An 18,298-nucleotide genomic window follows, 5' to 3' on the forward strand; every position below is an offset into this window, starting at 1 on the left:
GGAGAGCCCGAAGCGGGCAGCCGGTGCCTCTGCCCCGCCCGGGCAGGCTGCCGCGGGCCTCGGCGGGGGAGGCGAGGCGCTGGAGAACCCGGCGGCGGTCGCTACCAGCCGGACACACACACACACACACCACCCCCCCCCCCCCCCCCCCCCGGTACAGGCCGCAACGGCGACAGGCACCGCCCGCGGAGGGCTGCCCGCTGCCACGGCAACCGCCCGCCCCGGGGGTGGGGCGGCGTGACGTAGCGGTGACGCTGGCGGAAGTGACGCGCAGCGCGGCGGGCGGGGCGACGGCGGTGCCGGTGTGCGCTCGGCGGTGTCTCCTTCTCCTCAGTCACGGCTCCGGCTCGGCCTCCCCGCGCCGCCATGTCCGCCCCCGGCAGCGGCGGCGAGTTCGGGAACCCGCTGAGGAAGTTCAAGCTCGTTTTCCTGGGCGAGCAGAGCGGTGAGCGGGGCGGCGGCGCGGCGGGGGGGCCGCGGGGGGCGCCAGGGGCCTGGCGCCGCGGGAGGGGGGAGGGGAGGGCTGAGGAGCCGACACGGGCCTTCCGCTGCGGCGGGGCGGTGCGGCGCGGAGGCGTTGGGGGTGATGAGGAACCGTGAGGGGGCCGGGGTGTGTGTTGGCGGGGGTGAGGAACCGCTGCCGGCTCCCGGGGAGGGGCGGGGGGCGTTGTGTGAGGATCCGGTGAGGGCCGGGGGGTGGGCACCCGCAGGGGTCTGGCGGCGGAACCGATACGGGCCTTTTTCTGCCCGGGGGGGAGGCGGGGACGAGCCGTCCGGGGCCCCCGCGGGGGGCGTCGGCCAGAGGATGCCCGCCTGAGGGAGGGGCAGCCCCGCCGCGGTCCGGCCTTAGGTCCCGGCCGGAGGGAGGCGCGGGCCTGGCGAGCGCCCCGGTGCCCGTTTCCACCGCCTGGCTGCCCAGGGCCGGGCCTCCTCCCGGGGCTGGCCCGCAGTGCGCCCGCAGCCGTGCTGTGGGGAGGCGCGGGACCGGGCAGGCACCGGGCCTCGCTGGCGTCTGGGAGAAATGCGGTGTGTGTGACGGTGCTGCTCCGCCCCGGGTGTTGTGTCTTGGGCCGTGGCCGCACCGAGTGTGGCACATACAAATGAAAATAAACGGCAGAGCAGCGCTCTGTGTATGGCGTGGCTGTTGTCTCCGTCACATTTTTTTTTTTTTCTGTTTTACCTGGAAGTTGACTCCCTTTTGTACCACCTCCCTCATAATACATGGATGAGTTGTACCTTTTTCTTGGAATTGGCATGTTCTTTGCTCTATTACTCTCGTTAGATCTCTTACTGCTTACCTCCTCCTTGGGCCCAGAACTGTAGGTCTTGGAGGAATTTCCAGAAGTTGCCTAATTCACCCACCTTAGCAAGGCGGGATCGACTGCTGCTAACAGACATTTGTCTAACCTGATTTTAACCCTCTCCAACGCTCACAATTTCACAGCCTTTCTAAGCAGTGTATTCTTTTCCCTCTTCTCTTCCGTCCATGTCCTTTGAATTTTTCCTGGCTTCTTCCAGCTTCCAGAGGGAGGATCAGAGATCTTATCTTTCTTTGGTTCCATTCCCATTTCTTGTCAGTTCTGCACTTTGTCTCTTGATAATATTTGGAGATGTAAATTTAAAGTTTTTAAGCAAGCTGACAAAGTTTACTTTGTATCAAAAATCTTGTTATGAAGAAAGGATGTTAAATCTTGAATGTTGCTGTTCTACCCAGCCAGAGGCAGCTAAATAGTGTCTGGGACATCACCATGTCTTGTTTTGATGTTTGTGTCTAGAAGTCCAAGACTTGCTGATTATCTAAGTAGCAAAATATGAATAACAAAGTAGATAAATTGCTTGCTTAAAGCAAACAAATCATTCTTTGTCATATGTGTCACAACGTACCCAGTTTGAGGACCAAGTTTTCATCATGATCAATTTTTGACTTAGATTGATTTGACTTAACATATTTCTGTCATTTTCTGAATGAATTTCTTAGCTGGTTGTTTCGCAGGAGGGTGTAGCTAGGAAATATCTTGGGTCGGCAGCGTCACACTGATGATCAGCGCTACCAGCATGTCACTCCCAAAGCAGTGGTTATTTTTTCCATTGCTGCTTATAAGTAATTTTTCTCTTCTTTTGTAGTTGGGAAGACCTCTCTGATCACCAGGTTTATGTATGACAGTTTTGACAATACTTACCAGGTATGTGGTAGTGGTTTTTTTAAAAAAAAAATAAATAAAATAAAAATATGTATATGTGGGTAAATCTGTTCCCCCTATTAAAATGTATGCCTGTGAGAACTGTTAGGGGCAAGCACATTTCCCCATATCATATGTAAGGTTGTAATGTGCCTCAAAATGGAGATGAGACTTCATGATTAAGCTCAAACATCTAGCGTGATGTCAGGAATTAGCATACAGAAGAGAAGCAACGTTTAGATCCTGTCTGGATATGTGAGAAGCCTTGAGGAAAACAGAGAGAAACTTTGGTTTATGTTGGCTAACAGAGAAGCCGATGGTCAGGATGCCTGATGATGGATATGGAAGTCTCAGGAAACAGAGAGAAAGAATAAGGTAGGAACAAGCATATGATAGTGATAGTTCTTGGTCTCTAGCACCTGAGTCCAGAGTGTATAGACAGATCTACAAGAAATCAACATGGTGTATTCTCTCTCTCAATTTTTTTTTTTTATTACTACTATTTTTTTTTTAACTGAAAGGCTGTAGATAGAAAAAGCTGGGGAAATCTTGACAGGGAAACAGGATGAAGAGGCTGCATATGAAAAGCTGAAGATGTGTAAGAGGTCTGAAGATTTCAGGAAGAGTTAGTTGCATCAAAAGTACTTAGCGGTATTTCAAGAGAATAACAGATGTCGTTGAGAGAAGATGAGACTACGGTGTTCTCATTGAATTCAGGCCAGAAGGAGTTACTGGTTTAGATTGGAGTAATTTTAAGCTGGGAAAGGAAGAGAAGATTGTTTTCTTGAGGACAAGTCATGCACTAGAACTGGATCCTCTTGTGCTTTCTGTGTTTCTTTTCTTGACTTTTGTAAGGTGCTCTTATGGATTTATCTGCTTATTGTAGTTGTTATAAACTGTGTCCTGGCTGCAGAAAACAGGATTCCCAGAAATAAGTATTACCTACAGAAATTGGCTGTTGTGGTCTCTTCTAATGTTAAATGGTTCACGTTCTGATGGAGACCTTCCAGGATGCGTTATGCTGCCCGTGTTAAGACTGGAGATAATCTGTCTAAAGTACTCAAATCTGTTGCATCAGTAACCTGTTTCCTGGGTTATGATGGGCTAGGACATCTGCTTGATTTAAGTGCCTGGGAACGCATCTAACTTAGTAAATTACTTCAAATGTCTCTGTACCGGCATTGCTGTATGGCAGTGGAGTTGTGAATGGAAGGAGACTTAAAGAACCACCTGGGAAATGGGCTTCTGAATGTCGCCGGAAATGAAGCACATTCTTAATTGGAAAGTCCTGAATAAACATTGCTTTTTAGCTTTCAGCATAGTTGCCTGCAATTTATATATGTAATTTGCTCTACCTTTTGGTTATTTCTAATAAGATAATTCTTACCAGCCTGAATTGCGGTAGACCAGAAGGAGATGTCAGCTCAGATATGGTCTGTGTTAAGATGCCTGAATGTCTGAGGCTAAAATCGAGACTCAGAGGTTCTTGTGCAGTTGAGAAGTGTTGGAAGAATGATGTGAGATTAAGATGGTGCAGATACTCAGATTGCTTTGTTTTTATCAACTGTATTGAAGGCAAATGACTTCAACAGCTTGATTATAAGTTTGTGAACATTTTTGAGTTTGTCTAGAAGGATCTGATTTGCAGATGCTGGAAGGCAAGTTGCAGTTACTAATGCTTTTCTTCTTTCCAGGCAACCATTGGAATTGATTTCCTGTCAAAAACAATGTATCTTGAAGATCGCACGGTAAGTGAGGCATCTGTGCGATAGCGTGGCAGCTGCAGTCATGGGAGCAGCAGTTGCTGTGCGTGCTGTTTCGCCTGGCTGTTCCTCCAATGGCTGCTGAAATCCCACAGCAGCCTTCAGAGGGACAGCCTTTGTTAAATCAAATCACTCACCCACTCTCCTGTTTCTGATACTTGTTAATAGCTGATACCTCTAGAACGAAGTCAAAATCTTTCATGCAAAATTGGAGCAAGCTAATGACCATATCCCAGGCAATGGGCTGTCTGCTATATGTGCCTTAGGCGTAGTTTGCTCCCAGAATTTGCAGCTCTGCTTCTGGGATTGTCAGTATAAATGAGTCTGAGCAGACTCCAGGTCATTCCAAGTCCTGAAGTCATTCACAATTACCAGTGGTGGCATGGTTCCTCCTCATAGGAAGGCTCCTTTTGTAATGCAGTCCTGACGTACTGTTAATAAAGCAATTTTGGATTTAGCTTGCGTGAGATTCCTTTTTGCATAAAGAGATCCCTCACATCCCTCTCCTGTCTTTCCGTGTTTGTCTTTCCATTAGTCCATGTTTTGCTAGTACTTGCCTTTTTGCTAGTTTTACTACTGGCTGAGAAGTACGAAACTGTTGGGGGAGGAAGGGGCCAGTGGTGCGATGGAAGTCCTTTGTGTTGCTTTGGGTTTGTTGCTTCTGAAGAAATCTCAGTCCAGTGTGTGGTGAGTTTCCCGAGTGCTTCTCTGCCATCTTACCAGTGGTTCACTATTAGAAAAGACCTTTCTTAATCTTTCTTTGGGAGAAACTACTTGGATAACATTTTTCAATGGTGCTGACGGTGGCAGAAGAAGAAAAAGATCTTGGGAATGCTGCTTGGCACCTGGGAAGGCAAGTTGGAATGCCTGTGTGTTTCTTTCAGCAGTGTAATCTTGCTTTATTGTGGTTGCGTAGGTCAGGTTGTCATTCACCTGCTGGCCTGCTATCCAGAAAATAGCATTTTCTTTCCAATGTTGGATATGCTGTTAGCTTTCCTGATTATGTAAGTGGTCACAGAGCCCATAAAGCCTGTTTAAATAACAGAGAGATTTTGAATGTAGATGAGGGAGAAATACAAGCACACAAACTAGGAAAATTCAGACATTGAAATAATTTCTCAGATATGGCTAATGCTGTATTTTGTAGTAGACTTTGACTGTGCTTGAAATGGAGAATGCTAAGCCTCTAACTACGATGTACGCTTTGGCATATTTGATATGTGTCCTGAAATTATACCTGTGCCAGATCACTCAGCTCTGAATATGGCCTGGATAGCACGTACTGGCCAACAGAAGGAACAAATCTATGTGGAGATGAGTTCTCCAGAACCGTCTCCTGCAGCGTCCCGCAGAGGGAACTGTAATACGCCATTTCCAGCATGTGGCCAGTGCACTGGGACCTGGGGCATTAAGTAAACTGGGGCCACGAGAAGCCACATCCTCACTCCTGACGGTCAGGCTGACAGTTCCATGTTACAGCTACAACCTCATTCTTGAAAGACCAAGTAGTATTTCCTCTTCTCTGTCTTGATATCTTCCCAGACTTGTTGGATTTCAGCACAAGATAACTCAGTCTAGAGGGTTTTTGCTGTTCTGGCTTGTACCCCACTACTATGTTTCACCACATCAGGCTTTCCAGTGGGTTAATCAGTAGCTGAGGGACGTGGAGTGACCGCATCTAGCTATAGGCTGCAGTCTGGTTGTGTGGCCGTTGTAGCCAGAGTCCTGACATGGCAGGATGCACTGAGGTATGTATGCTTATTTGCCTCGTTAGCAGATGGCGTGAGAAGGCACTTTTTACGGATATCTTGGTTTTATGATTAAATGGAAGAATATGTTCGTATGTGCGAGTTATTAATGGGTCTGTGGAGAAGGAGGGAGGTTTCTCAGATGTGCTAGACTGAGGTTACCACGAGAATGCAGTTAGAAGTGTCATTGGCTCTTTTCACATTTCTGTTCCATTTTAACTTTCCTTTTGTTGCATTATTTTTGTCTTGCAATTTTTTTCTTTTTATTTTTATTTCACTTGCGTTTTGGTTTTGTTTTCCATTTTCCTGCTCTTCCCCTTCCCTCTCCCCCTACACTTTTCCATTTCCCAGATCAGGCTGCAGCTGTGGGATACAGCCGGTCAGGAGAGGTTCTGCAGCCTCATTCCCAGCTACATCCGTGACTCTGCTGTGGCTGTCATTGTCTTTGACATTACAAGTAGGTATTGAGCCAGAGTGTCTGCAGGGACCTTGCTTTTGACACGTGCCTTTATGCATTGGAAGTGGTGGTGGTGTCTGAAAGCAGCTAAGATAGGCCGTCGGCCCCTGGGCTGTAGGTGTTTCGCAGGCCAATGGTAACTCCATCCCATAATACAGAAACTGGGGAATTGTTTAACCCTGGTCTGCTCAAAGCTCAAACGATGGAAGTGATACGCAGGGGATGGGCAAGTGGGTGAAGAGGGATTGTGGCTTCTTGTGTGTCTGTGCTGATTGGAGTGAAAGGTGGTTGGTAGCCGTTGGAAAGCTTTATACTTTTTCTGGTTTGGGTTGTTTGTTTTAAACCTCAGAATGAATTTATTTTTTTCCCTTTCTGGTTAACTAGAGAGGTAATACAAGTAACAATTTCAGATGCCAAAGCAAAGGAACACTGTCAGAGTAGGTAAACCAGTACAACACCCATTTAAATAAAAGCTGTGTAGTGACTTAGAGGATTCAAGACTCCCATTGGATTGAAGAGAGCTGGCAGTTCATATGAGTAACGAGAGAGCTTTTGAAAGAGAAGAGACGTTAACTACTGTAATTTCTAAAGAATGAACAAGTTTAGAGGGAAATACTCTATAACTTTTGGCATGAATGTTTCAGTACCGGATATGAAGATATGAATACAATTATTTCGTTATAACTCCTTGTTACTGATTCCACTTGATTTGGCTTTTTTTTGTTAAGCTACAGCATCAGCATAAATATCTAGACAGGATTTATAGCAGTGAGCCAACACCATGTGGACAAAGTCTAAGTAAAGAACATAGTGCAGAGGAAAAACCTCTGGCCCACCTTTATTCTCTCACAAACTCCAGATTATAGTGAGGCTTTAGGGACCAGCGGTTTGTTTCATTTTGGTTAACTGAAGAGTTTAACAAATAATAGACCTTTGTTGCCATTTATCTTGTATATTGAGGGCAAATGATGACACAGTCTTTCTCCCAGTCCTGTAGCTTAAGTACTTGACTCAAGGAGGGTTTATGGTTCGGTGCAAACTAATGTAAAACCAAAGTGATCTGCCTGGGAGTCGAGGAGTGCTGAGATATGCAAAGGATGACTTATGCAGGGAGCTCACCTAGGTGAGGCAGCTAGGCGGGCTGATGGCTTGGCATCCTTTCTCCCCACTGGTGTGACAGGTACAGGATGCTGTTTATCCAGGCAGGTGGAAAAATTTTGCCAGGCTAGGCTGTTCTTAACAGCTTCCAGACATGTCAAAAATAATTAGGCCATAGCTGATCTCATCATACTTTGGTAATGGTCTGATCTTTAATGATAATTTCATGTTTTCTTGTTATTGCTCTTTGTTCTGTTCTTAGTGACTGAGAGGCTTTTAGTTTTCTTGTGTTATTGAAGGAACATGCTCATGTACTTCTGAGGGCATGATGATGGTGAGCACTAGTGTGATTAAGAAAACAGTTTCCTTTACCACTCTGAAGAGCTATATATTTTTGTTATCTTTACTGGTGGCTGTATTTGGGAACCTCGAATAGTCTCTTGTAAGTTAAGGCTGGTCATGGTAGTGTAAAATAGGGACAGTCCCATAGGACATACTTAAGTACCAGCCAAGATACTCTTAACTAGTAGAGAGAAACTGTTAGCTAGCATGTGGGGAGCTGAGAAAAAAAAAGAGAAATTGTTTAGTTATTGTTAATCTGTTAGGTACCTTGAAATGCAAGTGACCTGTGGAGAGATCCATGGCAAAAGTCCATATTGCGGCTCGGGCCCCTTTCTGAACAAGCTACCTTGTTTCTAAGAGTGGCTGGGTTAATTCTTGGTTGAGGGCCTTTTGCCTTTCCAGACTGCTAAGGTCATTAGCATGCTGTCGTATTTGAGTGGGTGATTTATGTTTTCTCTTCCCCTCCAAAATGGGTGCGCACAAACTTTGACTTCTAGGGAACAGGAAGCCACAGGAATGCTGCAGCTGTCTTCCTCGAGTCACTTCAGGGGTGCCTGTGTGTACCTGCATGCTACCTGAAGGCCTTCCCTCAAACAGTGTTACCCTTCACTACGACAAGATTACCGGAGCCACTTCTTCCCCAGCTCTGTGGCACTTCCTCTAGTTGCCTTTTTGAAGGTTGGAATGTGTAAATCACCACCTTGGTAAACTTCCTGGGTGAATAGTCTGGTGTAGCAGCAAGGGGGCTATGTGGAAGCTTGTCATGAGGTCCAGAAGCAAGAGCCAGAAGCTGTCATTATCAATCTGATCTTCTGGCACTGGTGTAATGTTGTTCAGGTGCTTGGAGTTTGTCACCCTGAGTTTCCTGGGGTAGTGAAGAGCCCTGACTTTGCCAGTGTAATCAAGGCTGCCCTTAAAATGAAGCATGACCTAATTGCTTTAACTATGACCCCTCATCTTCCTTAAGCCCCAGAGCATGAGATCTACATACCCTGATGTAGATACAATGGTGTTTTGAATCTGCTTGCAGCAAGACACTTTGCAGACACGTGCTCTGTCCAGTTCTATTTCTGTTCTAAACAAGCCTATTATTGGTCCTTTTGATACTGCTTTCTCCAGTCTCCTGCAAGCTGCCTTATTAACCACTGTGCTGTGCATAAACCCCTGCTCTCCCTCATTGCTGAACAAGTGGCTTTGTGAGCACATCCAGCCAATTCATGTAATTAAGCTGGGAATCAGTATCTGCCCTCCTATGAAACTCATGCATGTTGAGACTGCCAGCAGCAATCTTTTTTTTTTCTGGCAGTGTAGCACTGTTTGTACAGCTAGCTGTGTGGGGTAATGACTCGGAAGGAAATGGTACCACTCCCAGTTGTGAAAAGCTTTCGTTTAGCATTCACTGAGGTAGTTGGGCATGTTTTGACCATTGCTGTTGCAAATAGAGGAGTCCCAGACCTTAGAGCTATCATATATAGTAGGTCAGTTTGTGTTTGGGTATAGTTCTGGAGATCGAACTGTACCTCTCATCGCATTTGTCCTTGTTTCTGACTCTTGTGCTTTTCTGAAAGGGAGAACACAGTGCCCTTTGTGTCACGTGAAGCCTATAGTGTGTAACATTTGCCTTTGTTTCTGCCAGAACTTACGTTATTGATTGCCTTAATCTTGCATGTAAATCCCCATTGCTGTCGTCTTGATGCTCAATGCTGGAGAATGGGTGCTGTTTTACTAGGTGGTGTCTGGGCTGAGAGTATTTCATGTCTGTCATGTGGGAATTGCCCAAAAAGCTTTGATCTGAGGTGCTGTAGGCTAGGAGTCCCGTGGAGACCCCACATGTAACCCTGGGTAGACCAGGAAGACCAGCTCTGTATTATTATTATTTATTTTGTTAGCTACCACCATCAGCAGTGACTGGAGGTAGTAGCCATAAACTAGAGCTCTTTGGGATGTGGTGACTGGGGGAATAGCAGAATCTCTAGGCAAGTAAAAGAGGTAGTTAAAGACATTATATTAACAGAGTCAGCACAGCCAACTTCTGTGGTGGTTGGATATTTGGGGCAAGATTACAAGGTCAGCCTCAGCTTCTCAGGCTGAGCTGCATACAGTTAATTCTAGAAATGGCCTTTTCTCTAAAGGACAGTTTCCTCCTTTCTTTTCTCTCTCGCTGTCTCTCTGCTCTCCCTGGCCTGGTACCAGCAGGTTCGGCTGCAGCTTTGGGACACAGCAGGCCAGGAGCGGTTCCGCAGTCTCATTCCCAGCTACATCCGTGACTCCACTATTGCTGTGGTAGTCTATGACATTACAAGTGAGTGATGCTTTGGTATCTCTTTATTTGAAATACAACGTGTAAGCAGAACTAATATGTTACAATGAGAAGTTCTGCAGAAAGACGATTAACATTAGAAATGTTTTCCCTCATTTTTCTGTTTGAGAGGGAAAACAATTTATGGGTCATTTATACGTGGTGTGGGGAAATTTGGAGAAGCACCTGAGTACGGGTATAGTGTTCTTCCTCTCTGAAAAGAAGTTTTATCTTCCCTACAGACTTGAATTCTTTCCAGCAAACCTCCAAGTGGATTGATGACGTTCGGACAGAGAGAGGAAGCGACGTCATCATCATGTTGGTGGGGAACAAAACTGACCTGGCAGACAAGAGGTAATGGAGGGGAGCTGGCAGCCTCGCTGCCCTGACCAGTAGAAGCAAGGAACTGGATAACTAGTCTGTCTTCAAAGCAATTGTTGATTTTAAACAAAGCATAAATAGCTTGTCATGAAATTCAGATTTCTGGTTTCAGAATATGCAGAGTTATTCCATTTTGCTGTTCTACAAATAGTTTTGGTTAAAACAAATCCACCTAAAAAAATTACTTAAATATCTCTAAACCATGTTTCTCAATAGTATATTTTGTCTGATTTTTCTTTTCATGGCTTTTATCTTGGCTGAGATAAAGCCAAAACGATGTCTTGCAAAAGCAAGGAAATCTGCCTTTTTTTTTTTTTTTCAATAATCCTATTTACATAACTCTTTCTCCATGTGCAGTTGTAAGTTCATAGTAAAGTTTCTTCTTGTTACAAGATGCAGCATGAGATTTTACAGTATAAATCTAAAAGGTGTCCCTCAGAACATAAATTTCACGTCATACGTAACACAAACTGTGATGATGTGAATGCGTGAGAGGAAACTAGATTAGCAAAAGCACGCTTCCACAAGAGATGTAAAAAGTTAACTGGACTCTTAAAATCACAAGGACCTAATGTTTTGGGACATGTCATAAAGCATTTTGCTTTTAAAACTCTTAATCCTACAATGCTGCTTCAACCAACGTTACCAACGTAATAGCTTCTCAGAAGACCACAGGCTTGCACTCTTGCATTTCTATTTCAAATTCTTCTCTTGGTTGTTGATTTAGCAAAATTTTTCTTTGTTTTCAGAGATTTTCATTCTTTTTCATCAGAAACAGTGTAGATAAAGAAAGATTTTTGTTTTAACGGTTAGTGTCAGTAGTAGTTGGCAAAGGGAAGAGGGAGTAAGCCATGCAGTTCTTTACAGTCCCAATACTTTAAACTGAAACATCTTCACGTATGCCAGGTACTCTAAAATGTGCACTTCATACGTCATAAGAAGTATTGAAATGATGGGGAAATTTTATCTGATGCAAAACAAAACATCTCAAAAAGGCAGAACTGGGAAACACCTGGATCTCACAGCGAAGCGAGGTCTTATAAAATCAAACCCTTATCCTTTGGCTGTTCATGAGACGCTTCTGATCAAAAGATAACAGCTTGAAAAGCCTTACTGGTGGAACACTAATGTTTTCTCAGAAAAATCTTGCACTATTTTCTGAACTTCCTGTTTGTTTACTCTGTTTCTTGGGATGATGGGCCTCATAGGGATCTGACTGTTTTGTTGTTGGATGTTACTGCATTTTAAATTCTAAACCTTGCTTTACTCACTCCTGCAGCGTATGTATTGCGATGTTTTTTTTTTCCCTTGTGGTTTTGGTGTTGTCCAAATGCTCATATGAGACAATACCCAGCATCCCTGGCTGCACAAACTGGTGTCAGGAGATGCTTTTTGCCCTTTATCCCTGCACAAGTCATGCTGGTTTTAGTTTGCCATGCCTAGCAGGAAAAGCATAGACTGGCAAGTGGTTTGAGTCAGCGGGGAAAAGGATAAAGTTAGGCTCCGATTGAGTGCTGCGTGGGCTTTGTACTGATGGTTCTTAACAAAATGTGTCCTGTCCCTTCCATGCAGACCACCTTAGTCTTGACAACTATTTGGTTTTTCCCACTTCCAGTGGAAAGCCATTCTAAGTGTCCTGTGCCTTGCGCTTTGGAAATAACAGTAAAACTTGGTGCTCAGAGCTTCAGAAATATGAGAAAAATGTGTATAGCTGATTTGGATTAAGAATTCCAGGTGGTAAGACCTCAGATCAGTCTGGTCTCTGAAACAAGCTTACAAAAGCAATAGAGCAAAATCCAAGCCAGCTCTGGCTTGTGCCCTCTTGGGAGCTAGAAATAACTGCAGCTCCCTAACTGAATAACCTGGCATTTGGGTTTGAGGCTTTCTAATTTCTATCAAAATCCAATTTCATGTGGAACTGGAAAACCCAATGGGATAATTTCTGCCTTGGATTATTTCCCAATAGTACGTAAGCGGAGTGTGTGTGCAGGACAGCTGGCCCAGCACTGCCATAAGAATTAAAAATACCAGAAAATTGTTTGAAACTTGGCTACAGTTGAAGTTCATGTAGCACTAGAAATTCTTGTTTTAGAAGTTTAATGTAAGTGACAGTAGTCCTGGTCTGGGCTAGAATTTGGAATTATGGTGTATATCCAGGTATCAGTAAAAGAAGCTGCATTGCCTTTCTTTTAAAAGGAAGTTAGATTTGTGTTAGGCTGGAATGCTGGGCCTTTTAAGGCTCGATAAAACCACAGTATCAGTCATTGGTCACACTTTTTGAAATAGAATACTGTGTATTGGAAGCCATTCATCCTATGGTAAAAACCAAGTGATGATGCAAGTTAAGTTCTGAGGCCAAAAAGCTGAACTAAAAATAGCACTGTTCTTATTTGGTGCAGCCTGTTACATTTTTCTTTGCTGTTAATGTTGCTTCAGTTGGTGGCTGGTTTTTCCCTGCAGTTTTCATCATTTTTGGACTATTTCTTTTTGGTTTCGTTTTTCTTTTCTGTGATTTGTTCTCATTGCTGTAGACAGGTTTCTATAGAGGAGGGTGAGAGAAAAGCCCAAGAACTGAATATGATGTATATTGAAACCAGTGCTAAAGCAGGATATAATGTGAATCAGGTATGTACAGGGTATTGATCAGAGATGCGTTTGCTCGCAAGCAGCAGCCTAGCACTTGCTGTTGCACTGTACTTGCTGCTGGAGCCTTTCTGAAATCTTTCTGTAACCTCACAGCTACCTTCTGTTGACTTTTGGGAAACTGCTTTTTGTATCAGGTGCAGCGTATGGGGATGCTTCCTTCCCTTGAGGATGATGCTGTGAATGAGGCTTAAATGTACTGCACAAATTTCATCCTGTGCTGATCGTCTGTTATTAGTAGTCCTAAGTCCAGGCATTCCCTGGGTAACTTAGCAGAGGTGATTTCATTCTTAGCTGGAGGACCTGGGGGTCTTAAATACTGAGAGGTCCCGAGGTCTCTGTTGGTGGACTGTGCACTCTTGTAAGGGGTGGTGAAGCGGTCCTCCACTGAAGAAAGAGCCTCTCACTCACAGACGTCTCTAACTCTTCCTGTCTGTTCTTCCTTTCTGTCTCTCTGCTTCTGTTTGCATTTTTGTCCAGGCAAATCACTACAGAAGAAGGTGAACAGAGAGCCAAAGAGCTGAATGTGATGTTTATTGAGACCAGTGCAAAGACTGGATACAATGTGAAACAGGTAGATCAATGTTCTGGTCTAAAGACAGGAAATCTGTACTTCACTGCTCTGTAGGTGGGAGGATTAAGCTTCTGCTTATTTCTGTTTATTGTCAACCACTGAAATGCTTCTTGCACAGTGCTCGCTGCTGCTGCTTTATCTAGTGGAAGCTCCTTTCCTGTCAAGTCAACGATTCCCTGTTAAAGCTAAGCAAGCTTTCCTTGAAAGAAAGGAAAGTCTAAAACCAGAATGTGCTGAGGTATAGGAATGCCGCTATTTTGTGCAGCCAGTCAAATGCAATTTCATACATTCCCTTTGCTTTCGTTAATAGCTAATGCACTGTTTTGTAAAATCAGTGTTGACATCAGTCAGGATAATTGTGTATCTGATGGACTAGAGTAGAAGTTCCTGCTTCTGTTTGCAAGCCGCAGAGGAAAGTCTTAGAATAGTTGAGGTTGGAAGGGATCTCCGGAGATAGTCTAGCCCAACCCTCATGCTCAGAGCAGGCTGCTCAGAACTGACTCCAGTTGGGATCTGAGCATCTCAAAGGATGGAGCCTCCATCTCTCCATCACAGTGTGTGACTATCTCTACATTAAAAAAACAACAACAACAACAACAACAAAAAAAACCTTTTATTTTTTTCTTATGTTTAAACAGAATTTCTTGTATTTCACTTTGTGCCCATTGCCTCTTGCTATAAACTTGTGATCCTACTCTTCACTAGTTCAGGAATAGTTCTGAAGCAGAACTGTGGGTGTAAGGCAGTCGTAAGAGCATAAGCACTGCTGGTGACAGCTGGGAAACATACTGACCAATTTGCTGCACGCCAGCTGGTTCGGAGAGCCTCACAATGGGACCAGGAGACTTTGGGGTTGTTTCTTTTGCCTGTTCTGGGTTGAATCCACTTTAGTCTTTGGTTCTAACTTACTGTTACTTTATTTGCCAAGTGGGTTTTTGCAGTGAGAACCTCTGTGACTAAAAGGATGCTAACTGTAGCACCTTGCTGGTGCCTCAGTGGCTTGATTTTCCAAGTGACACAATAGGAAGGGGTAGATGAGAAGCCCCTGCCAAGCTACTGTGAGAAAAATCATTAGCAGATGATTCCTCTAGTTTTTTATGCAGCACTCTTCACCAGGCTGCCCAGCAGTGTCTGTATTGTGTTAGCTGCTGCATTAATGTCAGCAGGAGGAGCTCTAAGCATTGACTTGAAAAATTATGCAAAACCATTTTCTGTTTTTTATGTGGATATGATAGTGCTTCCCAGCTCTAACACATCCTTAATAGCTTAAATGCAGCTCACTTGAGCCAGCTGTTCTGCTCACAAATGGCTGTTTTGCAGCAGGACTGAACTGAAACGATGGTCTGTAAAACCTCAGGTATTCCATAGATAAACCATTCTTAAACCTTTGATCTCTTGTGAGGCTGCTTATCAGAAATCTGTTCTGCACTGGAACATTGCTGTGTGCAAAAGAGTTGAGGCTGGAAACCATGGATGACGTGCTTACTGAGTGCGGGAGAGAATTGTTCTGTGCGTCCCCAGGAGAACTGTTACTAATTAATTCCATGTTCTGTTCGAGTAGGAACAGGTAAAATAAAACTGTCTGTTTTGTAGGCGTTGAATAACTTCTTTAATAAAACCTGTTAAATTTCTTAGGTAAAATTCTCGCGGCATTTGTTGATCATTGCTTTGCTTGCTAAAGTACCCACATAACAAGTTTGTACGACTCGGACTCTTAAGATCTGCTGTAAAGCGGTGTTTTTTAACATGCTTTTTATTTTTTTCTGACAAGCCTTCAGCTTTACCTATTGCTACTTTTCAGCTTTTCCGTCGTGTAGCTGCTGCCTTACCTGGGATGGACAGCACGCCGGAGAAGAGCAAAGAAGACAGTATCCTTGCTTTCTTATCAGTGACTTCTGTTCTCATAGAATTTGACAATTATCTTTTGTTAGGTTGGGCTTACTGACTTTTTGTTGCATTATGAGGATGGGCCTTACTGGGGTTTTGCAGAGATGTGGCTGAAACAGCCAGTGTAGTGTGGTACTTACCTATGGGTGTAAATTGAGGACCCTGCTTGTGGTCTATGTGTAAATGTACACAACTACTTAAAACCGCAAGCACAAGTTTTGCTTTCTCCACTTAAGCTTAGGATAAAATTTGCCTAGTTTTAAAATACCATAATACTTTCCTCTTTTTGCATAGGGCTGTCTTGTGTGCAGACCCATCCGATCGGGCTCTGTAAGTGGTCTTTACGTACCCAGTCCACTGTTTTTGCAGTTAATCCTGTTCAGACAGGATACGTTCTGCTCTGCTAAAACACCTGCCCTTAGCCAGAAGGGACAGCTAACAACCTTTTCACATACTGATCCCTTCCTCTGTTCTTTCCTCCTTGTTTTTCCTTGAACTGGATGATTTCCTTAACTTGTCTCCTGCAGTGATTGACATCAAACTAGAGAAACCTCCTGAGCAGCCAGTAACGGAGAGCGGGTGCTCCTGCTAACAGGCCTGTTCTGTAGCAGCACATTCCCCAACCGGCCAGTCTCACTGAAGAACATCACCGCTCATTGGCTAGGCAACCCTACTTTGTGGGCTGAAAAACCAATTTACTAAGCGAGCGAACTCCCTGTTTACTGGTGGGGAGCAGCCCCGGCCGCCCCTCTTACTGCATGGTATGAGCCCCGAGTGCAGAATGAGTGTCCTGTCTTTTCTTTTTTTATGTTGTTGCACTTTGGCACTGTGGTGCCCTTTACACTCTCTCTCTTCTTCTCCTTCTCCTCCTCTTCCCCACCTTGAGCCCATCTGCTCAGATGTATCTTGTGAATGCAGTGGAAAAGCCACCAAGTTAGGGAAGACAAAAATAAAGCTTATGGATGGGCTTTCCACCTTCCTTACTGCCTTGCATCTTAACTAGTTCCCTGTCCACTCCAGTCCTGTCTTTGTCCTGCATCCCCACTTCCTCTGATGAAAGGCTGCTCCTTTGGAACCAGTCAGTTTGACTTGGCCTTGCCTTTTTGGACAATACAGGTTATCTGTTTCTAGGCTTTTGCTTCTTGCAGGGCACACACAATATTAGCTCCTCATTTTCTCCTTTCTGTGGATGATCTTGGCTAACTCTTGCTCACAACTTCTGAGTTTTGCCCCTCATGTTACACACGGCACTGGAATCCCCCAAACTCTGATAGCTTTGGCCTTGTTGCTCCCGTTTGTGTAACAGAGACATCCCACAGACCGCTCTCCTCAGTTGGAATATCTTCCCATCCAGAGGACGTTGGTGCTTGGTGAGTGTTGGCTGTCAGATGTGGGGAAGGAAGAGGGTACAGAGGCTTTGCAGCATGAGGCTGGGTGGGGAGAGATCCTCAGGGTGGTTTGTAGAGACCTGGGTCCTGTCTGTCAACAGTGAAAGCAAACACTTACCTGAAATCCATCACTACAGGGGCAGTACCGGCCCTGCAAGTCATGGATACTGTTCAGGCTCCTTTCCGAGTCTCTGTTCTCCTGTTCAGCGTCGTGTAGACTGGGAGCAGGAGAGCTGCAGCAGATGGAAGGCCGGTGATAGCTGTTCTGCTATCATACGTAGGCTGTTGCTTGATGAAATCATACAGAGCTGCTTCTGCCTTTGTAGTAGATTTCTGGGGGCTGGGGCTAGTAGCCGTTTCACTTCTGGGGTAGTTTTAAGCTGCAACATTGCCAAAGCTGAGAGGAGCAGTGGTAGGGTAGAGAGGGTAGAGGAATGTCAGGAATTGTCAGACCTGGGTAGAGGAATGGAGGAATGTACAATGCGGACACGTGTCAATTTTGGTGTCACTTCTCGACATTGGAGGTTGGCAAATACCTCCTCTTCCCCCTGTCCCTGGTTTCTAATTCGTTAATAGAGCTTGTCAGAGACTTTTACTGGGGGTTTTCATCCATCTGTCCTAACCAGAAGTCTGTAGGTTTGTCTGTTGACAGAGAGGAGAATAAAACAGCCATTCACTGTTCTTTCCATCACCTGGCCTATGTCATGCTGACGGGGGGATGCTAGCGGGCAGGAGAGCGACTGGCCACAGTGTGATGGGTGGGGATGTCAGCATTTGGTGGCTGGGGACACTCCCTTAGCAGGATGCCTGTCGGTCACTGACACAGCCTGCGTGCGTTGAGGCCTGCGGGCCATCGAGGGAGGGGAAGGGGCAGCCTCAAAGGAGAGCTGGCAGTCCCCACCTTGGCTTCCTGGCAGCTTCTCTGATGGTGACCGACATTTTGTTCCCCTGTCCCTTCCCCTCCAGGTGAGCTGGCCTGCAGGAGGAAGCTGGGATGTTTCCCATTTCACTCCCTTTTACCCCCACTCCCAGCTGGCATAGCTGGGTCCCAGCACCGGCGGGAAGCTCAGCCCCCTCCTCTGTACATACCCCTGTTGTGTGGGAATTGCTGTTTGTCGGTGTGTCCGTGTCTGCCGTAGAACAGGTTTTGCTGTCCCCTTCTCACAGGCAGGTGTGTGCTGCTCTGCTGTCGTGTTGTTCTGAGTCACGGACCTGGGGGGAGGGAGGGGGGAGACCCTAAGTAACGGGGGGGGGGGGCGGGGGGGGGGTAACTAGTGAAAGAAAATAGTTCACTTCCCGCTGTCTTCTCTATGGATGTGTATAATATTGAGTGTGTGTCTGGCCCTGCTGTCTCCTAGCTGTTAGCCGAGTAAGTGTGACTATTAATATGAGTATGGACTGTCTGACCACAGCCGTGTATCACACTAAATAAAGTTATTTCACCAACACCTTCACTGTCCTGCTGCCGGAGGGGGGCCGTCTGCTGCCACTGCTTGTTTTACTCCTAGGTTTAGCAAGTCTGTCCCGCGTAGGCTGCG

At 45.4% G+C, this 18,298-nt stretch overlaps 1 protein-coding gene across 7 annotated transcripts; it reads left to right on the top strand.

Annotated features, from left to right (window-relative positions):
* Positions 1-240: 240 nt before the first annotated feature.
* RAB41 (RAB41, member RAS oncogene family) lies at positions 241-18,208 on the top strand. 7 transcript variants are annotated; one of them, XM_054839773.1, is made up of 9 exons: positions 306-445; positions 2,125-2,183; positions 3,875-3,928; positions 6,043-6,148; positions 9,782-9,890; positions 10,130-10,241; positions 13,392-13,485; positions 15,287-15,353; positions 15,900-17,766. In XM_054839773.1, exons 2-9 carry the CDS (start codon positions 2,158-2,160, stop codon positions 15,962-15,964), a joined length of 633 nt encoding a protein of 210 aa, XP_054695748.1. In that variant the 5' UTR covers positions 306-445; positions 2,125-2,157; the 3' UTR covers positions 15,965-17,766. The 7 variants fall into 7 exon arrangements, 6 of the variants coding, with proteins under 6 accessions (XP_054695745.1, XP_054695747.1, XP_054695744.1 ...); XM_054839774.1 differs by having other exon boundaries at positions 9,785-9,890; XR_008579015.1 differs by lacking the exons at positions 6,043-6,148; positions 15,900-17,766 and adding an exon at positions 12,800-12,893 and having other exon boundaries at positions 241-445.
* The last annotated feature ends 90 nt before the right edge of the window (positions 18,209-18,298 follow it).

Source organism: Grus americana, chromosome 12 (assembly GCF_028858705.1).
Source record: "Grus americana isolate bGruAme1 chromosome 12, bGruAme1.mat, whole genome shotgun sequence".
Taxonomy (NCBI): domain Eukaryota; kingdom Metazoa; phylum Chordata; class Aves; order Gruiformes; family Gruidae; genus Grus; species Grus americana.

Bases quoted from the DNA above. Each gene is read 5' to 3' on its own strand.
- RAB41 (XM_054839770.1), top strand. From the start codon at position 367: ATGTCCGCCCCCGGCAGCGGCGGCGAGTTCGGGAACCCGCTGAGGAAG. The intron at 446-2,124 runs GTGAGCGGGGCG...CTTCTTTTGTAG, and splicing joins TTTCCTGGGCGAGCAGAGCG to TTGGGAAGACCTCTCTGATC. The intron at 10,242-12,799 runs GTAATGGAGGGG...TCATTGCTGTAG, and splicing joins ACTGACCTGGCAGACAAGAG to ACAGGTTTCTATAGAGGAGG.